The sequence below is a fragment of the Aphidius gifuensis genome, linkage group LG3 (genome assembly GCF_014905175.1).
Source record: "Aphidius gifuensis isolate YNYX2018 linkage group LG3, ASM1490517v1, whole genome shotgun sequence".
Lineage (NCBI taxonomy): Eukaryota > Metazoa > Arthropoda > Insecta > Hymenoptera > Braconidae > Aphidius > Aphidius gifuensis.
This window is the reverse complement of record NC_057790.1, coordinates 5276654-5295803: the sequence shown is the minus strand read 5'-3', so window position 1 is coordinate 5295803 and position 19150 is coordinate 5276654. Positions and strand designations below refer to the sequence as shown.

General features: G+C 25.2%; 2 protein-coding genes and 1 non-coding gene across 6 annotated transcripts; 2 read left to right on the top strand and 1 right to left on the bottom strand.

Moving 5' to 3' along the window:
* Positions 1 to 712: 712 nt before the first annotated feature.
* LOC122851629 (UPF0472 protein C16orf72 homolog) lies at positions 713 to 5814 on the top strand. Of its 4 annotated transcripts, none has more exons than XM_044150985.1 (5): positions 713 to 1992; positions 2612 to 2686; positions 3219 to 3387; positions 3451 to 3611; positions 3720 to 5814. In XM_044150985.1, the coding sequence occupies exons 1-5, from the start codon at positions 1803 to 1805 to the stop codon at positions 3824 to 3826; spliced, it is 702 nt and encodes a 233-aa protein (XP_044006920.1). In that variant the 5' UTR covers positions 713 to 1802; the 3' UTR covers positions 3827 to 5814. The 4 variants fall into 4 exon arrangements, with proteins under 4 accessions (XP_044006920.1, XP_044006921.1, XP_044006919.1 ...); XM_044150986.1 differs by having other exon boundaries at positions 714 to 1992; positions 3469 to 3611; XM_044150984.1 differs by having other exon boundaries at positions 716 to 1992; positions 3469 to 3611; positions 3684 to 5814.
* Positions 5815 to 6505: 691 nt separating this feature from the next.
* On the bottom strand, positions 6506 to 18984 carry LOC122853544 (the record flags this gene model as incomplete). Its single annotated transcript, XM_044154045.1, is given in 13 exon segments — positions 6506 to 6964; positions 7038 to 7358; positions 7427 to 7724; positions 7781 to 8053; positions 9649 to 9792; positions 10518 to 10560; positions 10852 to 10882; positions 12773 to 13250; positions 13344 to 13596; positions 13851 to 14513; positions 15255 to 15386; positions 16205 to 16288; positions 18972 to 18984. Coding segments are annotated over 13 exon segments (3192 nt in total), but the record flags the coding sequence as incomplete, so codon positions are not given.
* On the top strand, positions 14717 to 14788 carry Trnat-ugu. Its single transcript has one exon. It is a non-coding gene; the product is annotated as a tRNA-Thr (tRNA).
* Positions 18985 to 19150: the final 166 nt, after the last annotated feature.

Here is a 19150-nt window from a genome sequence, read left to right as displayed (position 1 = left end):
TTTTCATTCTTTTAATAATTGTTTTTAACATCTTGCCAGTAGTCATCCTTAAAGAAAAAAAATTCCATTGTAATCTCTATAAATAACAAAAATATTTGTCTAAATAGGAAAAAAATTAAATAATATTAAATTCTTTTTTTCAAATTAGTAAAATCACAGCTGTAGACTTACTTGGCTTGTCAAATTATTATTTATATTTTTTACAATCCATTTTTTCTAATGCACATCTCTATTGTTTTTAATTTACCAATTAATCAGTATACGTCAAAGATTTAATTTTCGTCTGGTTATTTTCACAATGCAACCCCAGTTAAATCTCCAATAACATGCATCATATTGATGCTTCTGAAAAATACCTAATTTTTTTTTGTTATCAATAAATTAATTATAACAATATTAATAATAAAAAAGACAAGTCAAATTACCTTTGTGAATTGACATTCTTTACTGGCTTATCACCTGAATGTTTATTTATCTTGTAAACATGCAGCCAAGTTGAGCACACGTTTTTCTTGTATGTAAACACTAAACAGCTGTCAATTGACAATTTACAATCAACTACCAAAAAAATAATAACAATCAACCTCAGGCTAAAACATGTTCTGCCACCTCTTGATATATTTACACACCAATAAAATTATTGTTGCAAGTCATTTATCCCACAAGTATTTCATGGTTTAAAAATATAAATAAAAATAATAATAACAATAGTATATTATTATTTCCGTGCGCGTGTCATTGAAGAGGGGATTTTTTAGCATACACTCCAAACTACAAATAATTTGTGAGTGCGAATAAAAAGTTTTGATGGAGATCTTGTTGTTTTGAGAGATCCTGTGTGTCTCATATTATATTATTATCCACCAGACAGTAGACACACAAGAGACTCATCATCACAATCATCTCACAATCGCACCAATATCTCAAAGTATAAATTTTAAATTCCAAAAATAATAATAATAACAAGTATCAAAATAATAGTCCTAAATTATTTAATTATCCTCTCGTGTATTTTCGTAAAAGTTTTAAAGTATCAAAAAAAAAAATTAGTGTTGTGAAAAGAGATAAAAAAAAATAGATAAATTAGTGGCTTCTTAAAAAAAGTTAATTTTCTTTTGAACATTGATGAACTGTGTTGTGTTTGTATATATACGAAAGAGGTGTGTGTATGCATACATCCATTTTCAAAGTTGATACAGAGACTACGAGAGAGTTATTTGTAATGGCCGCAACCTGACCTTCATCGTGTTTCTGAGAGAGTCACTTCACCTCGAAGAAGACTTTGTGTATATCACATGTATATTATTTGCATTTGTATATAATAAATGTGGTTATTGTGTCTCTCGTTTTATCATCAATTTTTAATAATAAAAAAAAAAAAAAAATCATAAAAATACTCATATTTTTTAATATAAATAAAAAATGATTAATAAAATTATTATTATTTATTTTTGAGTTATTTTATTTTTAAATTGATGATATTATTGTCAAGCTGTTTGTGTGGTGAACATAACCCGTCGTGAAGATCGATTGAAAATAACGTGTCTGTGTGTGTGTATGTGCCTGGTATGGGTGTCGCCAACGAGGAGAATCGAAAAAACTAATATAATTTCTTTTTTTTTTTTTTTTTTTTTTCAACAATAAAATTTTCATATTAAAAATATATTTAAATAATTAATTAACAATTAGTGTGTGGGTGTTTATAGAGATATAAAAATATTAAAAATTGAAGAAAAAAAAAGAGTTTAAGAAAAAAAAAAATAAAGTGTGTGTGTGATTGTCAATATAATATCATAAAAGCCATGAGTGAAGATAGAGAGGAGGATTCCCTGATGGATTTTTGGTACACTAGTTGGGAACAACAGTGTGTAGCTGCAATTGAGGAACAACCAGATTATGAGACTCAATTGCACAATCAAAAAGAAATTTTCACGCAAGAGATATGGTCAGGTTTTCAGACAACGGCATCGGCCATTGCTCAGCTTTACAAAGGCAAGATATTTTTTATTCAAATAATTAATTAATTAATTATTATATTTATAAATTTTTAACAAATTGAATTTACACAATTACCCTACTCATCATTTATATGAGTAACAAACAAAAAGTTTTGAATTTATTAAATTAACAATGATAAAAAAAAAAAAAACATTTCAACATTATCATATTGCACTTTTAATTTTTTCAAGAGTCGTGTCATGCTTGATTCCTTCTCTTTATGTTTCTTTCCCCTTGTCCTGGTGCATTCAAGTTTATTATGGGGATCGTCCTCGTCTTCGTCCTCGGACCAATACTTGTTTTCTTTTCTTTTTTTTTTTTTCAATACAAATTTAAAAGTGTTTCTCTCTCATGCAGGAGAGACACATGCTTTTTAAATTCACTGCCATTTCATTCAATCGTCTCTGCACCCATTTTGTATGACAATTTTATTTTTAATTTAAAGTCTATTCTATTTATTTAAATGACAATGACAGAGAAAAATGACTTGATGCTGGAGAAAGACTGATTGAAGTAATTAATTTTATAAACAAAAAAAAACTCTGCATGACATTTATTATCTTTCATTAAATTTACTCCAAAATAATTAATTAAAATAACATTAATTATTCAGATCGTTCACAAGGAGCATCATCACTCTGGGTGCCTTTTCAGACTGCTGCTGGTACAGTCACATCACTATACAAAGGTAATTATTATTAATTTTTTGTTTATTAAAATAACAATAATACAATTTCGTCACAATCTTAGTTTTTTAAATGATACAAAAAAGTAAATAAATAATGATAATTTATTCTTATTTATTGAATAAAAAATGATATTCATACTGCGTCATTTATTTTATTGTAATTGTAATAAATTGTGGAATTTTTATTTTAAATTTATTTGAATTAATGAAGAAAAAAAAAAAAAAAACAAACAGATCAGCTGGTGTTTCATTTATTTTTGTATAATTATTTTATTGATAATATTATTTACGTATATGTGAATGACTATATAAAGTAACGTTGGGAGAAATAAAGTAAATAAGATTGTAATATTCATATTGAAGATAAAAAAAATTCATTGTGTTGAAATAATATGAAGATAAAAAAAACTGCTTTATTCAGCCACGTGATGATACAAGTATCAAATGACTAATCAGCTGTCTGTTTTTCTTTTTTTAATTCTGATTAACTTGTAAATCTAGTTGAATAATTACTAATAAAATATTTTTACAGGTTCAATAGATGGAGTAAGAAGATTTACAGATTTAGGAACTGAAGTTGGTAAACAAAAACGTAGTAAAGAACTTATGAATTGGGCTAGAAAAAAAAGACGTATGATTAGAAGAGAAGATTTATTGGAATATCTTGCTGGTAAATCACCACCTAGGTCAATAAATCAAAGGTAAAAAATAGTTAATTAATTGATTAATTATAAAATATGAAATTACAAATATAAATTTTTTAGCAACATTAATAATTGTAGGAGTTCACCAAGAACAAGAATGATGGTTTGTGGTTCACCATCATCACAAAATCAAGCATCAAGTATGGTTGTATCACCACCAGCAGTACCAGATGATCCAGATGCAAATCTTCATGCTTTTAGAGAAGCAATTGCCTTATCCAGTAAATATATTTTTTTTATAATAAAACATATAATATATTTTTACCAATGAATAAATACAAATAATTTTACAGATTCACCAATATCTCGACGTAACGGTAAACCATCAGAATTAAGTTCATTTATAAGTAATGAATTTGCACGACATCATAAACGACCTGCCTCACACGATGTAGATATGGGTTCACCTACACATAAACGTTCTCGTTTTATGTAACGAAACGTATTATCATTAATTCTAGCCCTGTGACCTTTTAAAAGTCCATTTAATAATTAATTTATTAAATTTAATTGATTTTATGCAAATGATTCGATGCCTCAACGAAAAAAAAAAATTATAAATAATAATTAAGTAACTGCAAAGAGAAAAAAATTTTAAATGAGGCTTGATTATTGAAAATAAATAGATGAAAATTAAAAGCAAAGGAAATACTTTGGTTGCCATTTCGTGACATTTCTCGATTGGTTTGTTATTAGACCAATTATAAAATGATCACACTGTGTGGTTTTTTTTTTTCTGTTGAAGACATGAATGCCACAAAATAACAAAAAAGTAATAATTATATATGAAATTCACATACATGAACACTTGAATATATTTACATATATATAATAAAAATATATAAATAATTGTATCTATAATTTACATGATACTTATATTTATATACATATCTACTGTGACATATAATTTGATTAACAATAAATAACTATCTGGATTATGTTTTAATAATTAAATAAAGGTAGTATAATTTAATAAAATTTGTGTACAAAAATTATCATTTGGTATAGATTATTCCAGACAGTTATTTATTGTATCATCAATAATTATGTTCATGTGTTAGTATATGATCAAAAAAAAAATTGTATAAATATATTCTCATTTACTTGATTGATTGAGAGTATTTATTCAAAGGGGAATAAATTAACTGAAAATGTATAATATTAAATTTAAATTTGTAACGCACTGTGCCTCGTTTTGCTTCGGGGTCTCAAGACCGATCAGAACATCGGGAATAATTCTCATGATAAATTTTTTTTATATCTAAATTTATTGACATAATTTATTTCTTTTACGTTTTTTTTTTTTTGTTATTTTTTTAACAATATTAAATGATAAATATAATTAAATTGAATATCGTGATTTTAATTGAGCAGAAAAAAAAAACGCAGGCGTTGTTTTTTTTTTTTCTTTATTGTGATTGTTAGCTCAAATTTTTTTTTTTTTTTGTCATTAATCGATGCCTGTTTTTTTGTTTTTTTTAAAAAAAAAAAAAATAGTACTACACAGACGGTTAAAATGAAATAATTAATCAGCTTTTGATTTATTAAATACGCAACCAGTTTTTGGTAAATAAAAATTTAAATTGTAGAATTGGTTTCTCATCGATTGAGACCCGTCATTCGTCCCCTCGTAAACCACATTTTTAGACTTATTTTAATTTTATTAATAGAATTATTACTCAGTTGTAAATACGAACATACGCATACTAATCAAATTATTGTCGCGAAATGAAGAAATTTAAAAAGAAACAAAAATGAAAGAAAAAATAAATAGAATCAGTTTGAATTAAGTAATTTCGTTAGTTAATAAAACTACCATAAAAATTTAAATTGTATTTAAAAATAATCAATTGATCGACTATTAACAAAATAATATTTATCTAAAAATACTTTTTAAAAAAAAAACATTCTGCAATATTCGGGTAGTTATAAATTTTCAAATTTTTCATATTTTTATTTTTTAAAGAATTGTGAAAATTAGTTTTTTATTTTAATTGTTTTTTAAATAAATTAAAACTATTTAAAATTATAAATTAAAATTATCATGATAAAATAAAAGATGACAGCGACAAAAAAAGAAAAATCATTGTAAAAAAATTTTTTTAAAGAAAGAAAAAAACAAAATCGTGTGTGTTATAGATTTTACGCGTTAAGTAGGTTATTTATAACTATTTTATTTTAGTAATAAAAAATTTGATAGAAAGAATTGAGGTCTGCGAAATGAATTTCATGTATTTTAATTATGATTTTAAATTGGTTTTTTAATTTAGATTTTTTTTAAATTGTTATTTTGTCACATTTTGTGCTTACAATTCGAAATAAGAAAAAAAAGTAAAAGTGATTTGTTTACGTTGAGTTTTTATTGAGAATTAATTAACTATAATTATAAATAAATGAAATAACAAAACGAAAAAAAAAAAAAAACATAGACAAATAAATAAAATGTGTAGCTTAAAGTTGAACGTCGACGCGAGCTTACACTTGCAATGAGCATATAAGACTCTCTTTAACGGGTATCATAACAAATTCATTACCCGTTGTGTCTCCACGCATAAATAAATTTAAAAAAATTAATTAATTATGTTGTCAATAATTAAATAAGATTAAATTTAGCATAATAATTAAAAATGACACTGTAATAATGCGATCAAATAATTAATGAGACACACGATGGTGCTGTTATTTTTATTCTTCTCCATCAATTAAGAGGGAGTTGTATATTTTTTCGCCACTTGTTTGTACGTAAAAAATAAAAAAAATATAAATAACAAAAAATATGAAATTGAACAAAACAAAAAAAAAAAAACGATAATACATAAGAATTAATGAAACGAATAAGAGAGCCCCGTAAGAATGTTTTCATGATGCGTTTATATACGCATATTTGTAAAACCAATTTGTAAAATTACTGCGAATGAAAAAAAAAAAAAATATTAAAAGAAAAAAAAAATCAATTTTAAATTATTTTATCGATATATAATTATTTATCGATCAATTATACAATTTTAATTAAATTTAATGTTTTTTAATATTACTTTTTATCAAGATACTTTTTGTAATTTTTTTTTTTTCTTGATATTTATTTATTGTACAAAATATTTTAGATATTTTTTTGTTTTTTTTTTTTTTATAATCTGCTGTCTTTTATAATATTTTCAGTTGCAAGTGCAATTTTACGATTTGCAATAGCATTTATAAGTTTTGCTCTTGGTCCAAGAGGAAGATTTAATGCAGCTATGTCATTTTCTGTTAGTAACATCAATGCTTCAAGATCAATTTGTTCAGCTTCAAGAATTAATTGTATGGATGTTAAATTATTAGCAACAAGAAATCTTTGTAAAGGTGTCCATTCTTCATCAGTTTCATCAGTTTCATCTTCACCAGATAAACGATCATCATCCCACATACTTTGTCTTCTTGCAAGACTTCCAGCACTACCAATACTTATTTCTTCATTATTATGAATATTATTTTTACGACAATTAACTGATCCATCTGTTGATTCATTTGGATATATATTTTTTTGTTGATTATTTATTTGTGATACTGGCAAATTATCTAATGTTGATGTTATCTAAACAAAATATAAAAAATTAATTAATATAATTCTACTTTTATTTATGTGATAAATTTAATTTTTTTCTTACAGCTCGTCTAAATGCAACAGAACCAAATCCGGGTCTATTAAAAATACTAGCTGGTTCTTGAAATAATACAGCTTCTTGTACGACATTTTTAATTTGATGATTATCATTATCATCATCGTCATCGTCATCATTATCGTAGTCCCGATCACCCAATAAATCAGGTGTACTTTGAGCCTTACTCAGAGTTCCCCAAACATCTGATATTTTTCCTCTTTTACCCATTTGTTGTGCTTGGGTCTCATATGTTCCAACATACATAACTTCTGAGTCTCTTCTAAGACCAGTTAAACTTCTTACTGATTTTCTACCATCTCCTTCAATCTTGTTAAAATTAAAAATAATCGATTATTAAATTTTAATAAATTATCATCAATAAAATTGATAAATACCTCAACAACTTTAAAATCATCAACTGCTTTTTTAGCAAGTGCTTTTCTACTGACAGCACCATTACCACGTCTTCTTGATGTTGCACTTGATGCTGTTGACAGTGTTCCAACAATATCACTAAATGTTTGTGATGGTTTAACTCTTCCTTTAAAAGTCAAAATACTCGGTCTATGTGGTAATACATTGTGTTCATTTAACATTTCAATATCCATTTTTGCACGATCTTTTAGTAATTTTTTTTGCTCCTTCTCAGCACGTATATCTGCTATTTTTTGTTGTTTAACATAGTCTTTTAATCTAAAAATAAATTTTAAATTAATATTAAATTTAAATGAAAAACAAAATTGAATTACCTTTTTTCAGCATCTTTTTCTGCTTTTTCTCGTAATATTTTACATTTTTTTCTGTTTAATGTTTCTTGTTCAGTTTGTGCAATATCCAAAAATTGTAATATACTATCACATCCATTAATTGCTGCTAGTTCACGTGCTGAATGTCTATCAATATCTAATGACCATATATTACATCCAAATTTAACTAAAAATTTTACACAATATTCATGTCCACGTGCTGCGGCTAAATGAAGTGCTGTATTACCAAAATAATCAGTTTTATCTGGATCTCCCCTAAAACAAATATACAAAAAACTAAATTATATCGTGACTCATCACGTGTTTTTGATTGTTTTAAAGGTTTATTGGATTTGTTTAGTTTGTGATTGTTTAAACTATATTTATAACACAATCAAATATAGTAATAACAACAGGTAATTGGTCTTCCTTATTTGATTTTTCCAACATATACATATAAACCCATTATATTCCGGTACGTTACATTTCGCTTCGGATGGAATTACCTTCCTTCCTTCCTTAGTTTTTCTCTTTCTTTATACACAATAAACATCGACATATTAAACATACATATTTTTACCTAAAAAAAAAAATAAAAAATCGATCTGCAAGGGGAGCATACACTTGCTGGTGGTATTCAAATATACATATCCAATTTGTAACTTTATTTTTTTTATTTTATTTCACATAGGGAATTAAGCAACCCCCATATCCGGTCACCTGTCACTCCGCCAGTTCATTCATAACGATCGATATGAACCTTCGTGATGAGACCCAACAGAAATACATTTTTAAACCACAATACAATTTTTTGTTTTTTATTTTTTATTAACATCATAATAAAAATATTAAATATTATATTTAGTTTTATTTTATTTTTGTTTTTTTTATTTGGTCAATGATAAAAATTCAAGGTGGCGGGATTAATGCTTGGATGCATAATACTGTTGACAAAACATACAATAGCCGTTGCAATTTCAAAACAAAAGACAACCGGTGGAATTTTTATTTTTTATTTTTTATTGTAACTCGTGTTTATATCATTATTATTTTGATATTACGGTTTGTATTATTAGTCATCCGGTCACGCGTAATCAATGGCATAATCGAGTGTCAAAAAATAAAAAAGTGAAAGTTTTAAAAAAAAGAGTAGAAATAATGTATAAATTTATTGTTGATTTTGGAGTAAAAAATTGAAAAAATAATAATATGTAATGAGTTGATAAGCCAAGAGATTAAAGTCATGTCAGTTGGTCAACAGTTTATATTTTTTTTTTAAATAATAAATAGCAGCTGTTGATAATGAAAAGTATTATGATGAAAAATAATACAACCAGACATTTAAATTTCCCTTGAAATTTTGCTAAATAAGCTTGAATTGCAATGACAGGTGAAAATAAATTTGCCATTGACTGAATGAAAACAATACTCCCTCAATTTTTTCCCCGGAACTTCATGGTCGACATAATGGATAAAAAATTTTTACTCACAACAATAATACAACAGCAAGTGTAAGCTTTTTTTTTTTCAAATTGTTTTTTTATAAATTTTATTAATTTTATAAATTACAGAGTAGTATTTTAAAAATTAATAATTGGATAAATATATATTATTTTTTATTAAACTCAAGGTTAACAAGCAGTGCAATAAAATGTGATAATAAAAATACGAAAAATATAAAAACATTTAATGTTTAAAAATAAATAACATCAAAGTATAATAGAAAATATGATGTAGCTAAAAGTTCACTGGCATGTTTTGTATTTTTTATTATACAACATTTTAAAATTTATAATATTATTGATATGAAAATGAGTAAAAGCGATGATGTGGGTAGTTGTTTAGTTGTGATAAGAGGATAAAATACATACCCCCTGGCGACCAGCAGTCTTAGTGAATCTATATGGCCTTCAAAGGCTGCCCACAATGTTGGGGTCATTCCCCCATCATCTCTTGTATTACAATCTTTTTTTGTAGCCTCTTTCAATATTTCCAGTGCTCCATCTCTTGCTGCTCTGTAATTTTTATTTAATATATTTTTTAAATATTTACATTATCATAAATTTTTCTTTTTTACTCTAAAAAGAGAAAATAAATTATTTTAAATTATTTCAAGCGACAAAGGCTTTGATTTTACAAGCTTGTCAATTGCAAATTTAACATGACATTTGAGCACATTGGATAAACATCTTAATTGGCTGGAAAAAAAATAACAAGTACAATGACCGCACGACAATTTTCTTCTTTGTAAATTTTCTCTTTTTGTTTATTTATTTTAATTGAATTTTTCATAAATAATTTTTCAATTGGAGTAAAAAAATTATTACTAAGTCGTGTCATTGATATAGATAATCGATCTTTGTTTGTTCATTGATTAATCACTATGATATCAATATGATAAATATTATCAAAAACAACCCAGATATAGAGCAGTGTTTGTTTTGTTTTTTTTAATCAAGTATCAATTCCACGAATATTCCAGATTTATAATGACTTTACTTGTTAAATTGATATTTATAATAATATATAAAATTTTTTACTTTTTTATTTATTGATTTTTTATAAAATGACGAAGAACAAAAAATTAATTTAAAGCTATTATATGTGATATTTGACAATTAATTTAATTATTTTTTCTTTTTATCTTTATCTATTTTTTAAATTATTTATATGTTTATTATTGTGTAAAACAATGAAGATAAAATAATGTAGAGTAGATGATTATTGTGAAACAACTTACTTGTGAAATCGTTCGGACGACATCCTATATACACTTTCCAACACTTAATAATTGCAACTAAAGTATTTTGTTGATTTTTAAAAAATTAGAAATTTATTATTACATTAGTTCATATGGATATATATTCAATATAGAATTAAAATTCTATGGTATTTATATCATTTTTTAAAATGCGGGAAATCTTTTGTTTTTGTTTTTTTGTGTATTATTATTATTACGGTTTTTTTTTGTTTAAAGAAAGTAACTTTGTTGTACGTTTATGGTATGGCAACCGGCGCAACACGACTAAAAGCTAAAAGGCAACTCAAGCGATGATGCCATGAGCGTATTTTACCTCTACATTCACCTTGACTATCTTCCTCCCTCTACCTGGTCATTTATTTATATATTTTATTTACTTTATTATTATAAATACGTCAAAGTTGTTCACTGTTTGCACCTGTTGTTGGACCGGTTGCATACAAGGCTTCCTGGAACACACTGCTAATTTATCGACCGAGTTTATTGAATTATTATTTCTTCAAAAATTATTAATATAAATTATAACATTTTTCTTTTTTAAATTTTTTATTTCGATATGTTACAACAATCAACATGCAAAGAATTTTTTTTTTTTGTTTACAAGATTACATTTTACATGGTTTTTTTTTTTTACAACAATCTATGATAATATTCTTACAAGTTAATTATAAATTTGTTGATATTAATGTCCGTTTATTGTGTCATTTACAAGGAAAAATATAATAAAAAATAAAATACACAGTTTAGTAAAAATAATAACAGATAGTCGTCGTCAAGGTTCGATAAAAAACATTGTGTCATTTTATTATTTTTTTTCGGACGATTGTTTGTTGGTTTATTATTTTTTATTTTTTTATCAATTGTTTTAACGAACCGGCGATATATGTATACATCACAGCTCAATTATGTTTTTTATGTTGCTTAATATGTATTTTTTTATTCTGTTTTTATGAGTTGTTTAAAAACAATTAAATGATATTTAAATAAAACATATGTTACAATGTTAATTCACATTTTTTATATATTTAATGTTGTAATCAACATTTTGATGACCATCTTTATACTAATTTTGTCATCAGATTTGAGTGAATTTTTTAAATATATTTATGAGTATGTATTAAGAGTACAAATATGATACAATTGATATGGCGATATTTTAAGATCAACAGAAATAATAATGCCATCATTTCCAATGTCAATAAATAAATGATATTTTATTATTTATTGTTTGAATTGATTATGACGATTTTTGTAGATAATGAAATTCATTATTATATCTATATTGTATTTTTTTTGCTTTGATGATGAGTGTAACGATATTGATTTGATAATGTTTTAAGAACTCGTCATAAGTTTGCATCACAGGGTACAAAAATATATTTACACGACCGAGGTGAAACTACAATTTTTGACTTATAAAAAAGTCTCTTCAATCTAATATAACAATAACTTTTTTTTTTTTAGACGTCAAAGACGTCTTTGTATCTAAACGTACAAATAACTTCAATTTTTATTATGAGGCCAAAAAATCAAATTTATAAAATATTCTGTATTTGTCTTTTTTATTATTTCTTTGCTATTTTATTTTTTTTTTTTTGCTATAATGTTGATAGAATTTTCACCCTGACATACCGGAAATAATTTTTCATAATTATCTGATTTTTTATCTTGAGATTATGATATACTTTGTTTTGTAAAATAATATGTATATGCCTCTCAGTAAATTTAATCAATGTCTTTTAATATTTTTTTTTTTTTGTAACAACAGTATTTCTAAAAAAAAAATTAAAAATATTTACCATTTAGAAAGGATTATTTGAGCAATATATAAATAGTATATAGAATAGAAGAAGTCAGACTAAAACAATTAAGATTGAAACTTTTTAGTTATTATCTTCTTTTTTTTTCTTTTTTCGTACAAATTGATTGTCACATCACAAAAACGCAATTCGTGAAGTTTTTCTTTTTATTACTAGTCTTGAAAGTTGAATATTTTTTTTATCAAAGTCAGTTATCAACAAAAAATAACAAGTCTACTCTAAAAATCCAGTGCTAAAAAAAAATATATATCTACATTAATATTTTGTATAGCTCTTGGAGCTTACTCATCGTTGATTCAATTTCTTTTTTTGTTTTTTTTTTTATTTTCGTAAAAATTTGTCTGAGATGAATAAACAATCTCGACAATAATTAAAAATTGCATTATAAATTCAACATGTTTATCAATCATCAACATTAATTGTCGGTTCATTTGAATTATATTCATCGATATATTTATTTTTATTTTTTTCATCATCAATAATTTTGTTGGATAATTTTTCATCAATTTCATTGTCATTAATAGTTTCTAGCTCAGGCTCTTCAACAAGTGCATTATCATTTGGATAATCCTCAATTGAAGCAGTTGTAATATGAATTTCTGTCTCTTCAATTTCAATAACATGACTGTCTTCAGTTGTATTTGAAGCATTATCTTTGTCAATTGAATTTGGTGTAAAATATTTAAGCTCATACTCTGGACCACAAGTCTCAATGACAACTGGTGTATTTAATGAATGTCTACTTTCTTGATGTGAATCACGACGATTATGACGATCCAAGGATTTTCGTCTTGATTCATCTGATTTTGAATGATGAAGTTTGTGACGTGCTTTACGATTACTTTCACCAGTATTAGATCTTGATCGTATTTCAACTTCATCCATCATGTATCTAATGAAAAAATAAAATAAAAGAACCATTAATTAGAAATAGTATAATAATAAATTAATTAAATATTTTATTATACATAAAATAAATACTAACTTGTTATCAGAACGACGAAAATCTGGACTTTTACGAAAATCAATACTTGATTTACGAAGACTTGATGATCTATCAACAGACATTTGACGAAAATTTTGTGATGTTTTTCGCAAATCTCGAGGTGAATTACCTTTACTAAGTACACCAATTGCACCATACTCATCAGTTAGTCTTAAATCAATTGATGCTCTTTTTCTTGATACAAAATCTGTTGGATATCTTGCATATGCTCCCATCATATATGCCACTGATTCTAAAATATTTGAAAGTTAAATAAATATTTAATCAATTGAAGAGCTATATGATTAATTAATATATAAATGTAAAATGAAGGCAATGCCACTCAAACAGTATGAAAATCAATAATTCATTTAAACAGTTTCCAAGTTTGGCATACATTATTATTCATACAATTCTACTGCATATGTCTTGATATTGATTTTCATTTTTTTCTTTTGAAATAATACTGAATTATTAATAAAAATATTTATATACGAAATTTCTTACCAGCATGTCGTCTTATTGAAGCTTGTCTTTTAGCTTCTTCTTCTTCCATGTCCTCAATTTTAGTTTGTCTTAATAATTGATGACGTCTTGCTGTGTCTGATCTGTCTTTAATTTTAAGTGTAACTGGTCCTTTATTTGGTAAATAAAGATCCATTGCCATTGACATTTGGCTACCATTAATTTTATTATTATTATCATTATTATCTCTTGATTTTGTTGGACTATAGCCTGGATTATCAACTGATAATGCATGTCTTTTTAATAATTCTGGATTTAACAATGAACAACCAGAATATTTTGTTGTTTGTTTTTTTTTAAGTGGTGATTTTTTTGTGACTAATGATGGTGCACTTGGACTTTTTTTAATTGTATTTATTTGTGGATTATTTTTTTCATTTAAATTTTTTGAAAAACGTAAAAATTCAGCTGTTAATTGTTTACGTGATATTTCATATGCATTTGGACTTGGTGTTTTATTGATACGAAATAATCCCAATTGATGATCCCATTTACTTGTTTGACTTGATGTTGAACGACGTGGTCGTTGATTACGAGCATATTTTAATGTTGAACCTTGACTAAAACGAAAACGTGCTGGTACTACTTTAGCAGCACTATCACGAGCTTCAAAGGTCATTACGCAGGCTGCTACTACAATGAAACCTGTTGATATATATATTTTAAACAATAATGTAAATTTACAACACAATAATTATTATTTTCAAAATATAAAAACTTATTTTTCTATTCATTATAAAAAAAAAGAAAAAAGTAATTTAAAACTATTGAATTATTGAGTAGTTGAGTTTAATGTTGCTCGTGAAAAAAGTGTTGACTATTTATCCTTAATAAATATATATGTTAACGCCTCCATAGCTCAGGGGCAGAGCACTAGTCTTGTAAACTAGGGGTCCAGAGTTCGATTCTCTGTGGAGGCATTATTTTTGGATCCTTTTTTCGCCCTTTTCATTTCAATAAATACTCCAACATTATTGTTATTATTTTTCAATGTTTTTCGTACATTCATTTGTAAGAAAAAAAAAGTAAGTCATGTTTTATTTACATTTTTTCTTTGTCTAAATGTGCTCGTTTGAAGCTTCTTCATCTTTCATCACGTCAAAATTGTACCCGAAGCAATACTGTCATATACGTCACAAAAAAATTCTACATAAAATGATCGATTGCTCATTGCGTTCTACTTTTTTTCTACCTCTTGAAATATTAACTCTTGACTAAATGAGTTTTTTTTTTTTTTCAATTATATATAAGAATTCTGATTGAAAAAATATTTTTAATTATTTTTTAAATTTATATATTTGATAAAAATATTATTCAATTATCGTATTTGCGATTTTTAACGTTGTAAAAAAATTATTTTATATTAATTTTAGTAATTTTAATTACCTCCAACACCCATGACGATAGGTCCCGCATAACTTAAATTGTTGAGATGAAAACCTTTTGATTTATTTTTCACCTTGACCGTGACATTCCCTCTTATTTCTTGTCCAGTTGATAATTGATCAGCATAGTATCCTGTCATTGACAAGTACAACATATTATTTCAGTATATATATATTTTAATTAAAAATTATTAATAAAAACAATCGTACCAATCGTTGCCATACATGCACCGAGTAGCATGAGAAGAAGTCCAATCCCGAGAGCCTTGCAAGCATGCCAAAGACATCTGGTCGTTACTTTTCCCCTTACAACCTACAAAATTATCTCAATCATCATAAAAAAATATCTCTATCAAGATATCAAACCCTCATTTTATCCTTTTGTCAATTTTTTTTTCCAAATCATCTTTTCCCTTATAATCATTTCTAATTTTAATTCATTTATTGATTTTTTTTTTTTCTTACTTTTTTCTTTAAAATATTTGCTAAATTACAAAACTTATAACGAATAAAAAATTCAACAAGCTTTTATAACTCCTCAGGGTCAGTAAAGAGATTTTTTTTTTAGAACAAGTTAACAATTAAAAAAAAATGAAAATAACTTTTTAATTGGCCCTTAAAGTACTCCGATAAAAATTGCAAGATTTCAAAGTTTTAAACATTTTTAATTCTTTGTTTTATTTTTTATTCTCTTTTTTTTTTTTTTTTTTAAATTCTTTGTAGGGTTGGTTAAAATGTACATTAGAGACAATGAAAATTTAACAACTCATGACAATATATGAAATTATTTAAAGAGAACTTTTAATATTAAAATTTTAAACAATGAAAAACTACTTAAATTAATTAAATGACTTGAGTGTTTTAGTTTTGCATATGAAAATTCATTTTGCAGATTTTATTTTTTATTTATTTGTAAATGTCTGTTGTGATTGTCGAGTGTTGGGAATTTACCTGAACATTCCAGTGTGCACCAGGAGCACATGATCTTCTCTGTGTCCCTTGCCAATAAATGCTTCCCTGGGGCATTCTGCACTTCTAAAAGTTAAAAAAGGCCCTTTTTTTATTTGAATATACATAATCATTGTATACAAACAACAAGCTAACAAGTGCAAAATAAAAGTAAACCACACAATATACACATCAAAACAAAAAATAAATAAATAATGAGAACATGACCAAAAAAATAAAAGGCTAGACTCTGTAAATTGACTCTCGTAAATTGAACTCTTAAAATCTCTCCCAACACACTGACAGACACATATATGTATATATAAATTTTAATAAAAAAAAACAAACTAGAACATAATGATAACATTTTCAATATATTATTATCGAAAAAAACTTGATTTTATTTGGTTTTTTTTTATCATATTGAATCGAGATTTTTTATACTCTATTTTTTTCATCTTATTTTTTATTTTTTTCATCAAATCTGCTTTATACAATATTATCTTTATTTTTAGTATTTTTTTTATTTTTTATATTGTTGTTATTATCATTGTTATTATTGCAATATATATGTTTTTCTTAAGATAATACTTTGATAAATAAAGCAGAGATGATTTTGATAATAATTGTGTGGTTTTATATAGTAGTTTGATTACAAAATTTTAGTTTGATGTGCTGATACGTTTGAAGATGAAACAAACCAAAGGATATTAGACTTTGCTTCAATGTCTATGTGCATACATTTTATGTGTATGTATAAATCATTTGTACAATGTGAGGTTGTGCTTGAAATTCACTTGTTCTATTATCTGTAAAAGACTTTGTTTGACATGTCTCATCTAGATGTGTGAATACACGCGATCATGAAAAAATAAAAAAAAATACGAAAACGAGATAAATTAGATCTTTCATACATTTTATCGATCGTCTACTGTATTTGCAATTTCATCAAACAAAGAAAAACATTTTTTTTCTCAATTTTAATTAAATTAACATTTATTTTTGTAACATTTTTATATCATACATCTCATTGGTATATATTCAACACTGAATTACTTGCATTATAATTTATTATTAACAAAAATTAAACATATTGTGCATTGTGTTGTTTTTTTACATATATTTAATTTTTATTTTATTTTATATATAATGTAATGTAAATGACAAAAGACATACCTTCCCGCCACGACAAGCGTGCTTTTTCTCGCGTTGGCCTGATTAGCGCATGTCAAACTGTCATCATCCTCGTGTTTATCCCCCAGCTATCAATGTATATAGATAGTTTTTCATTAAATATAATTATAATAATCTTGATAACCCTCCAATATTTTCAAGCTGAACAAGCACAACAAAACACCAAGATTCGATGATGTATGAAATTAACGCGTCGATACATTTTTCACTTGATATCAAATCAACTTGATATTTACTCTGGAAATATTTAATCAAAAAATCAAAATCAAAAATATTACTAATTTAACAATTCCTTATGTATTTATTTATTTTTTTGGTATTAATTTTTATATTCAATTCAAAATAAAGTTTTTAATTTAATTATGAGCTGTCAATGTATTTTCACTTGTCAACAATTTATTATAAATAATAATATTAAATAAAAAATATTTTGAATTTTTTTTTAGTAATATTGTTTATAGATGCTCATTGCAAAATGAGGCCATTGTTGTTTGATATTTCCGAACACATATTAAAATTTCACAAGCACATAAACACTCACTTTTGATATGCTGATGATTTTTAGTTGAACATTAAATAATAATTTAATATTTCATATGAAAATTTAATAATCAACAAGTAAAGTTAGCTAAAACTCAGTGATACAATAACAACAGACAAAATATGAGCTTTTATTTAAATACCAAATATATATCCAAGGGAGTGTCTCCAGCATCACCTGTTGGTTCGTATCCTAGTCGAAACCGACGCTGTTCTATCTCTCACTCCGACATTTTTTCATCTGTTTCACTTTTTACGGGATGCTGGAACATGAAATCTCTCTCAGAATTAGTGCGCAAACTCCTTGTAACCAATCAATGGGTCAGCATTTACCTCAATTTATTTATTTTTTTTTCATGTTTTTCATATTTTACTAATAATATTTTCACCAAGAACCATAAAAAATATAAATAATACTCTCGTAATTTATTTTGGTTTCTGTGTTTTTTAAAAATAAATAAATATCCAGATTATTATTTTCTTTTTTTTTTTTTTTTGTTTTAAATTTATTGAGATAATTGAAAAGGTTGATTATTAATGAATTTGTTGTGCATCTTCATCTTGAAAATTAATGGCATGGTGATTAATCGTTTAGTTAAACTTTTTTATCCCCCAGTGTGATTCATCTGTTCCTCTTCAAGTTGAGATTGCTTTTTTTCATTATTAGTCTATGCTTATTATATTTCATTTATTTATATTCACTAATGACTTGAATTTTTCATTTAATTGATGATAATGATGATGATGAAGGAATCTACAAGGAATTGGATTTATTAATATAAAATAATTCAACACTGTATTTCATTTTGTTTCTTTGTTTTTGTTTTTTTTTGTAAATAATATTTATTAAATCATAAGTGCTTACGTATAGTATATAGGTAGTACTTTTCAGTTAAAATTCGTTTTAATCTTTTATCTTTATCTCACAATTCGAATTGATTTATTCAATTATTTCTTATTTTTTTTTTCTTTTTGTATCAATGATGATGTGTATGTAAAAAACGCAATGAATTTGTTTATATATTCTTTTATTAACCCATGCTCGCCATGCTTATTCTTTTTTTTTTATTTTTTTATTTTGAAATAAGTTTCAGTCTGCATTACCACGTTACTAGAATTAATTATTCATCTATTGTGTATTCATGGATTGAGAAATATTTAAATGTAATTTTTTTTATTTTCTTATCTATAAAATTTAATAATAAAGAACAAAAA

Bases quoted from the DNA above. Each gene is read 5' to 3' on its own strand.
- LOC122851629 (XM_044150983.1), top strand. From the start codon at position 1,803: ATGAGTGAAGATAGAGAGGAGGATTCCCTGATGGATTTTTGGTACACT. The intron at 2,687-3,218 runs GTAATTATTATT...ATATTTTTACAG, and splicing joins AGTCACATCACTATACAAAG to GTTCAATAGATGGAGTAAGA. The intron at 3,612-3,683 runs GTAAATATATTT...ATAATTTTACAG, and splicing joins AGAAGCAATTGCCTTATCCA to ATTCACCAATATCTCGACGT.